The sequence below is a fragment of the Vespa velutina genome, chromosome 2 (genome assembly GCF_912470025.1).
Source record: "Vespa velutina chromosome 2, iVesVel2.1, whole genome shotgun sequence".
NCBI classification, from domain to species: domain Eukaryota; kingdom Metazoa; phylum Arthropoda; class Insecta; order Hymenoptera; family Vespidae; genus Vespa; species Vespa velutina.
Genome location: NC_062189.1, coordinates 387,501 through 401,752, shown reverse-complemented (window position 1 = coordinate 401,752; position 14,252 = coordinate 387,501). Strand labels below are relative to the sequence as shown.

General features: G+C 35.5%; 2 protein-coding genes across 9 annotated transcripts in view; both read right to left on the bottom strand.

The window, feature by feature from the left end:
- Positions 1 to 4,815, bottom strand: part of LOC124946961 (octopamine receptor Oamb) — a 52,381-nt gene extending 47,566 nt beyond the window's left edge. For 3 of the 6 annotated variants that reach the window (XM_047488449.1, XM_047488452.1, XM_047488454.1), the window contains exons 1-2: positions 4,634 to 4,813; positions 3,671 to 3,796 (exon numbers count right to left, since the gene is read on the bottom strand). The gene's annotated coding sequence lies outside the window, so the exon portion shown is untranslated. Of the gene's footprint in view, positions 1 to 3,670; positions 3,797 to 4,633 lie in introns of all 6 variants that reach the window. The other 3 variants (XM_047488441.1, XM_047488450.1, XM_047488453.1) reach the window with 2 other exon arrangements.
- A 1,726-nt stretch (positions 4,816 to 6,541) lies between these two features.
- LOC124946953 (attractin-like protein 1) overlaps positions 6,542 to 14,252 on the bottom strand; it is a 16,876-nt gene continuing 9,165 nt past the window's right edge. Inside the window, exons 6-12 of one of the 3 annotated variants that reach the window (XM_047488422.1) lie at positions 13,802 to 14,252; positions 13,307 to 13,715; positions 13,084 to 13,227; positions 12,849 to 12,998; positions 12,311 to 12,698; positions 11,832 to 12,069; positions 6,542 to 11,665 (exon numbers count right to left, since the gene is read on the bottom strand). The exon at positions 13,802 to 14,252 is cut by the window's right edge and continues 30 nt beyond it. In XM_047488422.1, the coding sequence (XP_047344378.1) occupies positions 11,420 to 11,665; positions 11,832 to 12,069; positions 12,311 to 12,698; positions 12,849 to 12,998; positions 13,084 to 13,227; positions 13,307 to 13,715; positions 13,802 to 14,252 (2,026 nt within the window). In that variant the 3' untranslated portion in view covers positions 6,542 to 11,419. Of the gene's footprint in view, positions 11,666 to 11,831; positions 12,070 to 12,310; positions 12,699 to 12,848; positions 12,999 to 13,083; positions 13,228 to 13,306; positions 13,716 to 13,801 lie in introns of those variants that run through there. The other 2 variants (XM_047488423.1, XM_047488424.1) reach the window with 2 other exon arrangements.

The following is a 14,252-nucleotide window of genomic DNA, read 5'->3' as shown; positions in this document are numbered from 1 at the left end:
TTTATCGAGCACCGACAGGAATACGTAGCTTTCCGCGAGGTCGAAGGCATTTTCCCACGCATATCGTGTTATAGGTCGTAGGTCGGCCCGGCATATCGAAGCCGATGAAATGAAAGGCAACGCTTCAAAGATCAATCATATCGAGAAAGAACGAGAACGAGAGAAAAAGAGAGGAAGAAAAAAGATCAAGAGAGACATCGCATTTTACTTTCCTCGAAACGTTTTAAAAGTCTTCCGTGTTTCTTTCCTATTCTCTTTTCATCGTCGAATATCTTTGTGATAGCTTCTCCAAATTAATAGCGAATAAATAAAAAAAAAAAAAAAAAGAAGAAAAGAAAAAAGAAGAAGATAAAAATTTTAAAGCGATATAAAGTATAGCAAGGAGTCATAGAGCATATAATAAGAATTGGCTCTCTCGTTTTTCGAGAGAATTTGATTAATTGCGGACTTTTAATTAATAAACATTTCTAAGTTGGCTTTCTCGTCAATGCCAACTATAAATCTCTTCTTGAGTTTGCGCGTCGACGAATTATCCAGCTCTCTGACGATTCTCTCTCTCTTCCTCCCCTTTTAATAAGCTGCCTCGTTATATGGTTTCACGGAAAGAGTTTTGCAAAATGGCGCGTTTAGAGTCAAATGCGATCAGCTTGCACGAGTCCATGTTGAATTTGCAAAGACGAGACGAGAGGAAACTCTTGAAATTGCTACGCGAAATATAATATTTCCATCGCGTTTAATCGGCTTTTACGAATTGAAACGTCGTTCCTATCGTGCCCGATCTATTATTGCTCTTTCAAAAGCTCCTTCAAAAATATAACAACAATTAGAACGTAAAGATTATTAAACGCGTCGATTCGTTTATTTTCCTTCGTATCTTTTCGCTCTATTAAACGAAACGCTGGAAATCAAAATTCAATAACGTTAACATCGCGTACAACGCTATTATTATAAACATATATCTTAACGAATAGATGAACGATAACTAGCTTATCCTACTTTTATGTAACGAAAGAACAGCTCGGACAGCTCGTTTCAATTAACTTTTTCCCTTATAAACGGCGAACGGTTGTATTTCTCGTTCGGTTCGAGAACGTTGAAAAACGTTTTTCTTTATAATTAAAAAAAATAAAAATCCAATATAACACGAGCGTCCCAGATCTATACGCAATTTCGATCCAATCGCGTTTCATTTTGAGAAAGGGAGAAGAAAACGAGAGGAGATGAAATTTGTGTTAATAGTCCAAGATTTTCGCAATTTCGAAAGTGAATTTTTTCTTTCTTTCGTCTTTTATTTTTTATTATTTTGTCTTTTATTTTTTCTTTTTTTCTTTTTCTTTTTCTTTTTCGAGTCACTCACGCAACCCGTCAAAACTTATCGACGAACATTTTCAAGATAGTCGTCTTCGTGTCAGTGTTCGAATCGAGATAATAAATCGCGAATAACGTATTGGAGAATCATGTGATTTTTTACTATTCCTTTGCGAAAAGACAGTGGACATTTTGCTATGAAAAATGATAGCGCGTTCCACCGTGACCAGATTATTCGCGACAACGTCGAACCACGGTGGATATTAAGGTAGGAGACGGAGAGAGAGAGAGAGAGAGAGAGAGAGAGAGAGATATTACTCGTTCCAATCACCGGACACACTGTCGGGAGATATGTGGCCGTTATATGCGAATGCGGCCCAATAACTTCGACAATTAAAATCCAGATCTTTGGCCGGTTTCCCAAAACGACGATAGTCCGTCTTTCCGTACGTCTATACCGATATTTAAGATCGAGTCGTAGATTTTTTTTTAACGTCGCGTGAACCAGACGAAGATCATTCTCAATTCGATTTTATAAACGTATTCCTCGAGGATTTCGTTACGAAGCCAAATGACAATAATCCCTTGACTTACTTTTTCCTTTTCTTTTCTTTTCTTTTCTTTACTTTTCTTTCTTTTTTCTTTCTTTTTTTGTTTTCTTTTGAAAACCAGACGAACAAAAATGTGTTCGAGTTTAAATTTGTAACGCAGAGGAAAAGTGAGTGTCGATCATCCGTGCGAGCTCGTTCGGAGGGGGATCACGGGAAAAAAAAGAGGGTCGTAAGAGATATCTTAGCCTTCGGCTATTTTCAACGTCTGAGCGATCGTACACCGCGCGTAGGACGATTGCTTGGGATAGGGCAGTTATTTTCTCAATGAAAAAGCCAAGCAAACGATAATATTATCTTCTTTATTACGCAAAACTTTCTTCGTGATCGTAGGTAAATGCGTAAAAGCAGAATGAAAAGGAAAAATGAGAAGCGTAAAATCGATGAGAAAAAATATTCAAAGATAGGTGTTCCCGGGTATATAAAGGGGGAATATTATTCGAAAGAGATTAAAAATTCGAACGTAATATAAAGGTTTTGTCTGTTGGTACAAGTGTATGTGTTGGTACAAGTATCGATTCGGATAAGGTAGAAAAAGAAAAAAAGAAAAAAAAGAAGCAAAGAATCACGAAAACATAATTATAAAATATAAGGTCTTATGCCGTGTGTAAAGGAGGAGAAACCATTGGAAAAAGTTTTTGCCTCTGAAAAAATTTTCGTGCACAGTGGCCGAAACACAAAAGATATCCCCCGACATATTATCATCCGTCGAAAGTAACGAGTTGCTGTCATCTGTTCGTAGGAACATCGTTCTTTTTCTCTCCTATAGACGCTGTATCTCCGCGAATCGACCAGATTTTACCAATACAACTTTCATTTTTTTGTCGCTTTTTTTTTCCTTTTTTCTTTTTTTTTTTTTTTCTTTTTTTTTCTTTTTTTTTTTTTTTTTTGGTGTTATATACGAACGTCTCTACATAGACGTATGTGTATTACTCTCGGTAGTACACTCTTGCGTACTAAAGCGAGCATCGCTCGAATTCACACGTATTTCAGTGAACGAAATCATTGAATCGCTCTTACGAATCCAACTCGAAAAGCTTCATCTCGTTGCTCGTTCGCGCACACCTACGGTACACGTACCAAGAATACATTCATATATAGATATAGAAATCCACGTTACAAACACAGTTCAGTCATATAGCTAAAGATGAAACAGCCACGAGATAACTCGGCACTCTTGTTTGCTATGATTTTCAACCGTAAATTCATTCCGTCCCGGATCCGTTGCTGCTTCAAGAATTTCCCGTTTTCCCCTCTTACCCGTTTTTAATCCACGTCGATCGAGTTTTCAAGCTCGGATAATCGTGTCACGATTTTATCACTTTCGACTCGACAAAGGCATTATCGGCAATATTCTACGCGTTTTCCTTTTTCTCCTTTAATTTGTTATTTTTACTCTTCAACGTGTCCAGCCCGCTTCAAAAAACCGATCTTTTTTCGTTCGTAAGGTGATTATTTTTCGTACGTTCGTTTATACTATCTCCTATTAATACGACATAATCGCGTACGTGTACGCGAAAAAGTCGAGATGTTTCTCGAACAAATAATAAAAAAAAAAAAAAATATATATATATATATATATATACATATATACGTATCGGTATCGATTCCGATATCGATGATGCAGAGGTACAAAGCCACTTCAATTTTGAATCCGCTTTTCGTACGGCACATTGCAAACGCATCGAAAACTTTTTCGAATCCGAATTACGTCTTTCGGGTAATCTGCAAAATTCCCATACCGTAATACATACGCGAAACTCGTTGCCTCTCCTCTTTAGTTGCTCTCGAGTTGCTCTCGAGCGTAGAATTTAAAGGGAACATTTCTACGTTGGTTGAATTCAGCTGATGGTGCTCGTTCGAATGGAATCTGCGCTCATCTGAAACATATAAATCGTTAATTAATACTTTGAAGGAAGGAAAAGGGAAAAGGAAGAAAAGAAAGAAAAAGTAAACGTAAAAAGCGTAAAGAAAATCGAAGGGGAATAATTTATATAGATCGCCGTGAGAGTACGATGGATATATCCTCGTTACGACGACGGGGACGACCACGATGACGATTTCATTTCCAAACGGGCTTCACTCGATACGAACTTCTTGCTTTCTGTTACGCAAATCTAAGGGAAATTGAATTTAATATCGTGTCAAGTACGTTCAATCCGGACGCGCAGCAACGCGCTACCGAGTTGATGTAAAGCGCAAACCAATTAACGCGATAACGCTTACATTGCATAGCGGAAAAGCTTCCTTGGATTCACCAAAGATACCCGATTGCCTCGTGAATCTCTTAACGATATTTCTTACGGATAATCAAGATATACGTTTATTAATTAATAACTTTACGTTCGATGTAAGGTAACCGAGTTTGTTATTTACGTTCCGGCCCCTTCCCCCCAACCCTCTTACCGACGATACAAATGGGCCATCTGTTCTTCGATAAAACGAAATAAAATCGATGTTATAAGATACGATGGCGGACCCTAAGATAACGTCGTTCTCTGCCATTATCGACCGACAGTTTCGTTTAACTCTTCGAAAGGAAAAAAATGTTAAGTATATATATATATATATATATGTGTGTGTGTGTATATATATATATGTATTATGCACCTACGTAAAAAATCTTTGATCGTCCTTGAGAGAATATGTATTTATAGAAATCGATATAATAAAGCTCGTGATACGATATAATACAATGTTACGAATTTCATACGTACACCCACATTCGATGAATTAGAATGCTTACATCAGTATGATATTATGCTCGAAAGCATCTTGATTATTCTACCTTATTGCGTCTTATCTCGGCCGTTAACGTGCCAAGTAAGGTTACTTTGGTAAGACATCGATGCGTCTTTCATTATTACACTATTATTTCGACTTTTTCCCTTTTACCGATCGATAACGTAAAATAAAAAAAAAAAAAAAAAAAAAAAAAAAAAAAAAAAAAAAAAATAAAAGAAATTTGTAAAAAAGATAACGTCCACGAAGGACAAAATGCTGGAAAGAAGGTGACTGCCGTTGGTGATTTGATTTTTCATGGTTCTCATCTCTCGACTTGAGAAAAAGTGTTTTTCCGATTGGTCATAAATTTTGGCGGCAATCGATGTTACTTCGAACAAACTTTCCGTACTTTGGAAAAGTCAATAATAACACGAACAATAACGAGAGAATTATCTAATTATAAATATTAATAGAGAGTAAAAGGAAAATAAATCAGAGATCACATATATTAATAAATTTGATTGTCACGTAACTACCTTTTACTTCTTCCATCTTCCTCGCTTTCGGAAAATAAAACTGTTGTGATGGTGATCTACGCGTTAACGGAAGAACCTGAAAAGATCGACAACAATACTAACCATTATGTATATCAATTTTATTTAAACAATATTTGTTTCATTTAATATAATACAATATGTCTCACTCCATTCATTCAAACTCACTATTTAAACATACGCTCGTACTTCTCTTGTCCCTATGTGTCCCTATACGCATTATAACGTGTCTCTCTCTCTCTCTCTCTCTCTCTCTCTCTCTCTCTTTAACAAAAAATTAAAACGATTAATAATTTCAAGTTTTCTTGTCTAATCTTTCATTTGTTTATACAGAGAAACACGAATTATCTCGCGATCTCTCCGTTTAAATAATAAGTGACATCCTTCTCCTCCGTCCTTTCGATTTTTTTTACGTTCCTCCCCCGAAGAAATGCCATTTGCCAGTCTTTTCGATATATTTCAATTAATTCGAATGAATCAAAACGAAAAAGTACGTTTACGAAACATTTCTCATCGCAATAATTTTCAATAATTAAAACGATCGTAGAGGCGATCGTACCGTACAGTTAATATTTTATTGGTTCTTGGAAAAATGTCAAAGATAAACGCTACGATGAGCACGATGGCATTCGAATAATGAATCGCATTCGATAAAACGACGAGAAAAAAATCTCTTCTGCAAATTTACAGGCACTCCGCGAACGACTAAAAATTCCATGCACACTTTTTAAAGACTAGATAAAGCTGAATATTACTTAGATTAAAGGTGAATATATACGTTCGGATGAGAAATAATGTGCAGAAAGTGTGTACCTGACATATGTGTGTATGTGTGTGTGTGTGTGTATGCGTGTGGGTGTATAGATCCATATAACGTGCGTCGAATAAGCCGTGTATACGTTCCATACGATAAAATATATTTCAGCTGCCTTCTTGTTAGTGTCGCTCATAAGTTAAGAATGAATTTTATCTTTTCGACTGATCTTATCTCTGCTAAAGTACGCCTTGACATTACGAGTTATTTTTCCAAGAATTGCGTAGAGTACATTTGTCGAATTGTCATATCAAGGATTCCTTTGACCTTTCATTTACGAGCAATAGATGGTTCTTTAAACGGTAAAACGTTTACTCAGGATGTTTAGAGTCTCATTCCTTTATCTTACATGTCACCGAACGTGACTAGGGTTCACGCACTTATGTATGTACATACAAATTCAAGATTACATATGTATCTATGTATATAGGTATTGGATACAGTACGAAACGGAGAGATGTTTTCTTTTACTCCAAGCAATTTTAGGAAGGCAAAGTGCGAAAGGTGCTAAGTATCGAAATACAAAGAAAATATCATTTTCGCTCGTTATTTATATATATTTACATTATTAAATTTTTTTATTTAGAAAGATTCGGAAATGTGACCACATTCGCTCTTTCTCTCTTTCTTTCTTTCATTCTCTCTCTCTCTCTCTCTCTCTCTCTCTCTCTTGCTCTCTGTCACGTTTTCTCTACATTTTAATTTTAGTAACTTTGGTAAGACGCTCTGTGTTCTCAATACTTTAGACATCATCTCTTTGACACTTAGAACCTTTCATCTTTGTAAACTTCAATGCGATTAATAATAACAAGGCAATGATAATTATTCTGCATACAAATTACATTACCTTCTTTATATGTAATATGTACATACGCGATGTATCTATTAAATGTATGTGTATGTATGTATGTATGTTTACGTGTTCGAGGCGAGAAGTAAATATACAATAAGGTTCGTCGAGATGTAACACGGTCCATTCATATATACTACTTTCTCGACTTTAAGGGCTTTTTCTTTAATCTTTTTCTTGTCAAAGGCTCCTCTCTCCCTCTCTCTCTCTCTCTCTCTCTCTCTCTCTCTCTCTCTCTCTCTCTCGCGAGCGAGCGAACGCGCGCTTACAATTACGCATTGAATAAAAATAAATATTTTCGATTGTGTTCTAGAAAAATTGTTGCAAGTTACACATATGTATTTATATATTTATAATATGTATAATATACCTATCTACCTAAATTATTAAGTATTTGTTCATATCTCTCTTTCTCCGTCTATTCCATCAAATAAGAATTCAAATTGATATTATATGTATATATGTATACAATTACTTTTTTGTAAATTTCGTTTACGGCCTTTATTCATTTTCAATTTTCGTCATGATCTTTAATTAGATCTTTAATACGGCATGTACACAAATTATCCTATTTTCCTTACAATTAAAGATATCGTTATATCGTTTTCCTCTTCTTCTTTACAAATTCTTGTAAATGTGTGTGTACACGTCTCGCCAACCCCAAACTAAATTTATTTATATGGCTAAACTTAAAAATTCCGACTAATAGAAGAATTATGACTGAATAACGCTCCTTGATTCCTAAATATAGAAAGAGAAAGAGAGAGAGAGAGAGAGAGAGAGAGAGAGAGAGAGTGGGGGGAAGGGGTGGGAGAGAAAACTCTCTCGTATTAAGATTGCTCCTTTCTTTAATCCTCTTTAATTATCTTTTTTTGGACGAATTTAAATCGCAATAGGATCCAACCACCAGCCATCGTTTTTATCGATGAAAGAGAAGCTACGATACGCATTTTTATTTGAAAATTAAGATAAAAAGAAAAGAAAAGAAAAAGATACGATGTCTGTTCGAAGATCCTTATGCGATCGGGATTATGAACAACAATGGTGTATGACATCGCTGAGGAAATTAGGATTTTAAAAATAGCAAGTTCGCCGAGAGACTGTTGGTTTTCTTTCATACTTTTTCAAGAACTCTAATCTCTTATAGAAGACAAGCGCACGAGAAAACTCAATAAAGAAGTGGATAAATAAAAGACATGGGTTGGCAGTAATAACATAATGATACGTAAAATGTTTGTCCAGAAGAGTAACAGTCAACATTGCAGATTGATCGTTCCTTGCAGAATTATATTTAAAACAATATAATATCTAAATTAATCATGGTAAATAATATTCGAGTAATGTGTCGAAGTACATAAAAAGAAAGCGTCGTACTTATATATACATACATAACGTTCAACAATTATACGCATTTAATAACATTAGAAGAAATTTGTTTTGCTTAGAAAACACGACGTACGTTTTTACATGTATATGTGTGTGTGTGTGTGTGTGTGTGTGTGTGTGTGTGTGTGTGTGTGTACATACATACATATATATATATATGTATATATATGTATATATATTTTCGTTCATCGAAGTAATAATAATAATAATAATAATAATAATAATAATAATAATAATAGTAAAAAGAATTAAAATTTCACGTGAACAACTTATCCGTAGGACGGTACATTGTTTACGTAAATGAAACGTAATCTTATAGAAGCTTAAATTAAAATCTGGACAATCCTGTCGAAGGTAATCAGACGATAATATTTATATTAAAGATGTTAAAAAGAAAAAAAAAGTTCAGGGCTGAAAGCGCATATATGTAGTACTCTTTAAGTCGAGTAAAAAATGCTTGGTCAACATGAGTCGAAAAATGAAACTGGATAACATTTGTATTCAGTCGCAATATTAAAACAACACATTAGAGCATTACGTTGCTTAAAAAAATACGAGAATACTAGTAAAATATTTGTAACGTATAAGATCTAAGGTAATATAGGAATGATGTAAGTCGCTTCTGTTTTTATATTAAATTACTGGAAATTGCACTTGCTCGAATAAATATAGATCGAATATCGAAAGGGAGACAAATATCTGCATTTCAATTTCACTTTTATTTTTTGACTTACACCATTCTTCTTTGCAGTAACTTACACGATTATGTGTCGAACGTAATCTTATTCGCACACTTTCCTGGCAGCACCTTTGTGAAGTAACATTCCCATTAAACAAAATAATAATAGAAAAAAATATACACATATACAAATACATATATATATATATATATGTTTATGTATATATATATAGAAAAAGAGAGAAAGTTATATATGAGTATTTTAACCATTTAGAGAAATGCATCGTGAACAATTTTTATATTTTCTCTCAGCAAATTAATTACAAAATGAATATTGCAGATGTATTTTCTTAGTGCTGGAGATCTTTTTCTTTTTTTTTTCTTTTCTTTTTTTCTTTTTTTTTCTTTTTTTCGAGAATGAAATTAAACGTCAAATTGGACATTATTTTTTCTAAAAGAATAATAAACGCTCGAGTAAAAATAAAAGCAATACAGAGATGAGATCATATTTTGCTTAATACAAACAACTAGCTAATAAGTAAAAGACAATAAAAATTTGTACATGTTATTATTGAAAGATTGGAAGAAAACGTTTGTTAGAAGATTGAAACAAAACCAGCACTAATTTTTACTTTGTAAGATAAAAACAATTTCTAGCACAAGACAATCCAGATCATAACTTATTATAAAATTGACAACCTTCTCTCTTTGGTTTATCCAACAAAGTAAAACAAATGATTAGCAATGCCCTAGTTAATTACAAAATCATGAAGATTTCATGGAAATATTCGTCTGTAAAAAAGAAATAACTAATGTCAATTAATACGTTTTAGCCTGGATTGTTCTGTCCCTTATCTTTATACATATTCCTTTTTATACATTCTCTGCTAAATTTTGTATATTAATAAATATTATACTTTTTTATTCGACTTTAGACCAATATGATAAATTGATTTGGCACAATACGCAACCCACTCAAGTACAAAACTGGATAAAGAATTATCGTTCTATCTACAAGGACACAAAGTTTTGCATTCTTAACGCAAACTCCATTCGCTTGCAATAATTTAGAATTTAATATTCACACATATCTTAGGATAAAAGGATGGTATAAACAGTAACTTTTGTACCGTTACACATTCCTTATTATTTTCATTCGTTTACAGACCATAATACTTTTCCATTCTACCCAAATGAAAATATACAATTTATCCTCTTGCTTGTCATGATTTTTGATTCCTATCGATATATAAACATATGTTAATACATTCAAAGCACTCGTGGCAAATCTGTTTTTCTCAGTGTCAAAATTATGAACTAATTCCAATTAGTTTATTAAGGTTCCCCTATGTATATATATATATATATATATATATATATATATATATATATATATATATATATATATATATAAATAAACAAAAAACAAAAAGAAATTCCTTTTTTAATAATATTAATGGTTGTAATAACGACGTCAAGGATGACAAGGCGACGACGACGACGACGACGACGACGACGACGACGACGACGACGACGACGACGACGACGACGACGACGACGACGACGACGACGACGACGACGATGATGAGGATAACGATGATGGCAATGATGGTAATAATAGTAAAAATGATATTAAAAATCCACTATTTTTATCCGGTTTATGTTGGAAGTTATGATATATTTACCTGTATGATATACTATTGCCGTTAATGTATTTGATGAACGTAAAAGATACGAAATATAAGTGAAACATGAATATTCCTTTCGAGTAAACGCATTTTACCACATTCGTAAAAAGTGTGGCAATATAAACTACCTCCTAAATTGATTCGATACATTATTAATCAGAAAATAATCACGTTCTCAATTATATTGTATCTTTCACGATAAAAGCAAAATAGTGTTATCTAAGAAATACTATATATACAAGAATATACATCGTTGATTGAAACTATAGCAAGTAAAGGCAAGTATTCGTAAACGTTATTTAAAATCCAAATAACTTTTTAACCGCGGATACTCGTTTTACTTGCTGTATAAATGAATCCGAGAAACAGTTTGAAAAGTTATCTAAATTCGTGAAGAAATCGTCTTACTTGATAAACCGTCTCGCGCCAAATGTTTAAATAAATTTTCAAAATGAATACTACTTACCGAAAATTTTTGTGTAAGACGATAAATACAAAAATCATTTCTTTTCTTGATTAAATTATCTTCTCGTTCATTTTCTTTGAATGAAGACGTAGCCAAGTTTTAACGACGCTTCGATTCTTCTCGTTCGACGATAGAATAAACTTTGACCACTTATAAAATTTGTCATCGACAGACAACGTATGTACGTAGGTCGTGTGACATTGACATTTGCTACGTCGCTCTGTCATAGTTATAAGATAATCGATTGTCCTGCCACTAATACAGGCAAGATCACAGAAACGATTCTAAGGCTCGTAGTCACGTTGCAACATTTGCATTTTGTCTACTTTCTTCGGCTTATCGCTAAATACAAGTGGATTCCGGATGTTGACTGGCCGACTTTCTAGTTTTTTTCGGTTCCTTCGTCGTTAATTCCTGGGAAGGTCTTCGTGGACTACCCAATGTGACTAAGGCTGAGGCTACCGCTAAGCCGGCACTTTGTCCAGCTGGAGTAAACGGCTCACCACCGGTAGGCAATCTGACTAGCAAGGATAAGACTGCTGCTCTGTTACCAGAACAGGGCTCCAATGCGATCGGACTAGGTGCATCCTAAATATTATAATATTGTAAAAACTCTCTCTCTCTCTCTCTCTCTCTCTCTCTCTCTCTCTCGCTCTCTCTCTCTCTCTCTCTCTCTCTCGCTCTCTCTCTCTCTCTCTCTCTCTCTCTCTCTCTCTAGAAAGCTTTCATACCAGTAAACAACAATGTCACCAACCTTTTTCTTTTTTCGACAATTGTTGTATTCACCGTCACCTCTGTCAGTATCGTTGTCGACGACGTCTCGCCTCTCTATTTCTACGAGTACTTGACTAAAGGCCCTGTTGGCCATTTGTTGCATCTCCACGAATAGTCGTTGCCTTCTTCTGTACATGTCATACTTTTGTTTGATCTTCCATAAAATCGCGGCTACTAGAAGTAGGGCAAGGAAACACCTGTGCGGTGGCATATAATCTCTAGTTTACAAGTAAGTACTGCCTGAGACTTACAATAGCAGAAAGCATATAGTCAATTTGGAAAAAAAAATTATAAAAGAAAAAAAAAGAAAATAAAAAGAAAAGAAAAAAGAAAAAAAAAAAAGAAATAGAAAAAGAAATATTCCCAATGGCATTACTTTCATCATTCGCATGTATCATTTATTACGTGTTACATGATAAACGTAAAGATTTCGAGATGATTCTAAATTTAGATACTCACGTGCAAAAAGTTATGAAGAATTGTTGCAGATTTAACTTTGAATATTGAGAAAATGAAATCTGAATCCACAACGGTGGCTGAAAGTCATAAACGTATACATAGAACGTTGTTAACGTATTGTTCTCTTCGCTACCAAAATTGTAGTCCGCCTTGCTAAAGCGATGCTTATACATGCTTGTCGTACAATTGGCACCCAAAAGAAGTGGCTTTTCTAAACTGTTTGGTCTTTTAATAGTAACGTTCATCTTTGCAAGGACTGAACAAGTTATAGAAAACTCGGCATCGATATCAGCTTTCGGTGGGGAATTCTTAAAGTTGATCGCTCTATAATGCCGATCTTCTTTTTTACTTAAATTAAAGGTAAATTGATAATCAATAGCCAAGTCGTCTGAAAGCAATAGGAATCAATTTGAAAACATTCGCGTGCGCGCGCGCGAAGAAAAGAAAATATGTATCTCAAGAATTCGTCGAGAGAGAGAAAGGGGGGGGGGGAGGAGGGGCGGGGGAGAGGGACGGGGGCAAGGTAGAGAGAACTTACAGAAACATGACCCTTTGTTCGTAGGATCGCCATAATAAAGACCCGTTACGTCACATCGCTCGCAATGATCTCCAACGATGCCTTTGGTCGTGCAAAAACATTTACCAGTCTCGCTAGAACATTGTGTGCCTTGATTATTACAGGAGCACGCTGGAACATTGATTTAATACAATATAAAGATTACACCCGAAATTGAATGTTTTGTAATTTTATATAAAAAAGTAATATATCTTACGTTGACACGTTGCCCCGTTCAAAGGACTCCCGTAATAACCGGGAATGCATTTATCACAATTCTGTCCGTAAGTTAAATTTCCACACGGTTGAATACAAACACTGCTGTTTGGAAGACACTTACTATGACCGTTGCATTGGCAAGCTAAGGTAAATACAATTGATAATAGAATCGTTCTTAACGAAACGCAATTAACGAATAGAAATAAATTTTGCAAACTCACTTGGACACGTGGTAAAGTACCAATGATCGAACGAACACGTTTCTAAACTCCTACTGCTTGGACCACGAGCCCCGCCAGGCAAACATTGTCCTTTTCCTGTACCGGATCCATCGTCGCACCACCCACAACCAGGATCCGATCTACACGCTGAACAAGATAAATAAAAGCTACACCATTCCCTTCCATTTCCAGTGGCACGGCACCTTGCCTCGATCGTTGTCCATGCACGACATTGGCCGTACGGAAAACTAGCGGGATATGCATTTTTGTCGACGCACTTTGCTTCGTTCTGACACCAAATGCAATCGGATTCTGTACAATTCCTACAGGAAGTATATTCCGCGCATGGACTTCGACAAGTTTCCATCGTTAAGCGCTGAGCTTGTATGGTTCCGTTCAGACTGCTAATCTATAAAAATAAATTAAAGGATCGTCGTCTTAATCGAGTCCGAGTTGAAGTCCGCGATTTGATTTTGTAGAAACCAAGTTTCTCACCTCGCGCGTCTTAGATTGCGGCTTACAACGGTCCGGACCGTTCGACCATGACCAAATGCAACGCGGATTGCTCGAACATGCGTGACAGGTGTGCAATTGCAGACACTCGACGCCAGTGTGCGCGTCGCACTTTTCCAAATCCTTGATGGCCTCGGTGGCCGGTGAATTGGCGTTATCCCGACATATTTCGTAGGAACAACTTTTACCACACCAAACACAATTGTACGACGTTTGCACGCAAGCGACGCAGTCGGTCAGGACCTTGCACAATTCCTTGTGCGATGTCATTCCACGCGGTGGCGTGTCGTCCAAGCACCTCATGTACTTTCCATCGTGCATGTCGTCCTCGAGTAATGCATGCCGCGGTATTTTCGTTATAGCAATACACCGACCTATATTTTCCCACACGCACTTTACACCTGTCCTCGCGTTCAGACACTCATTTTGTTTC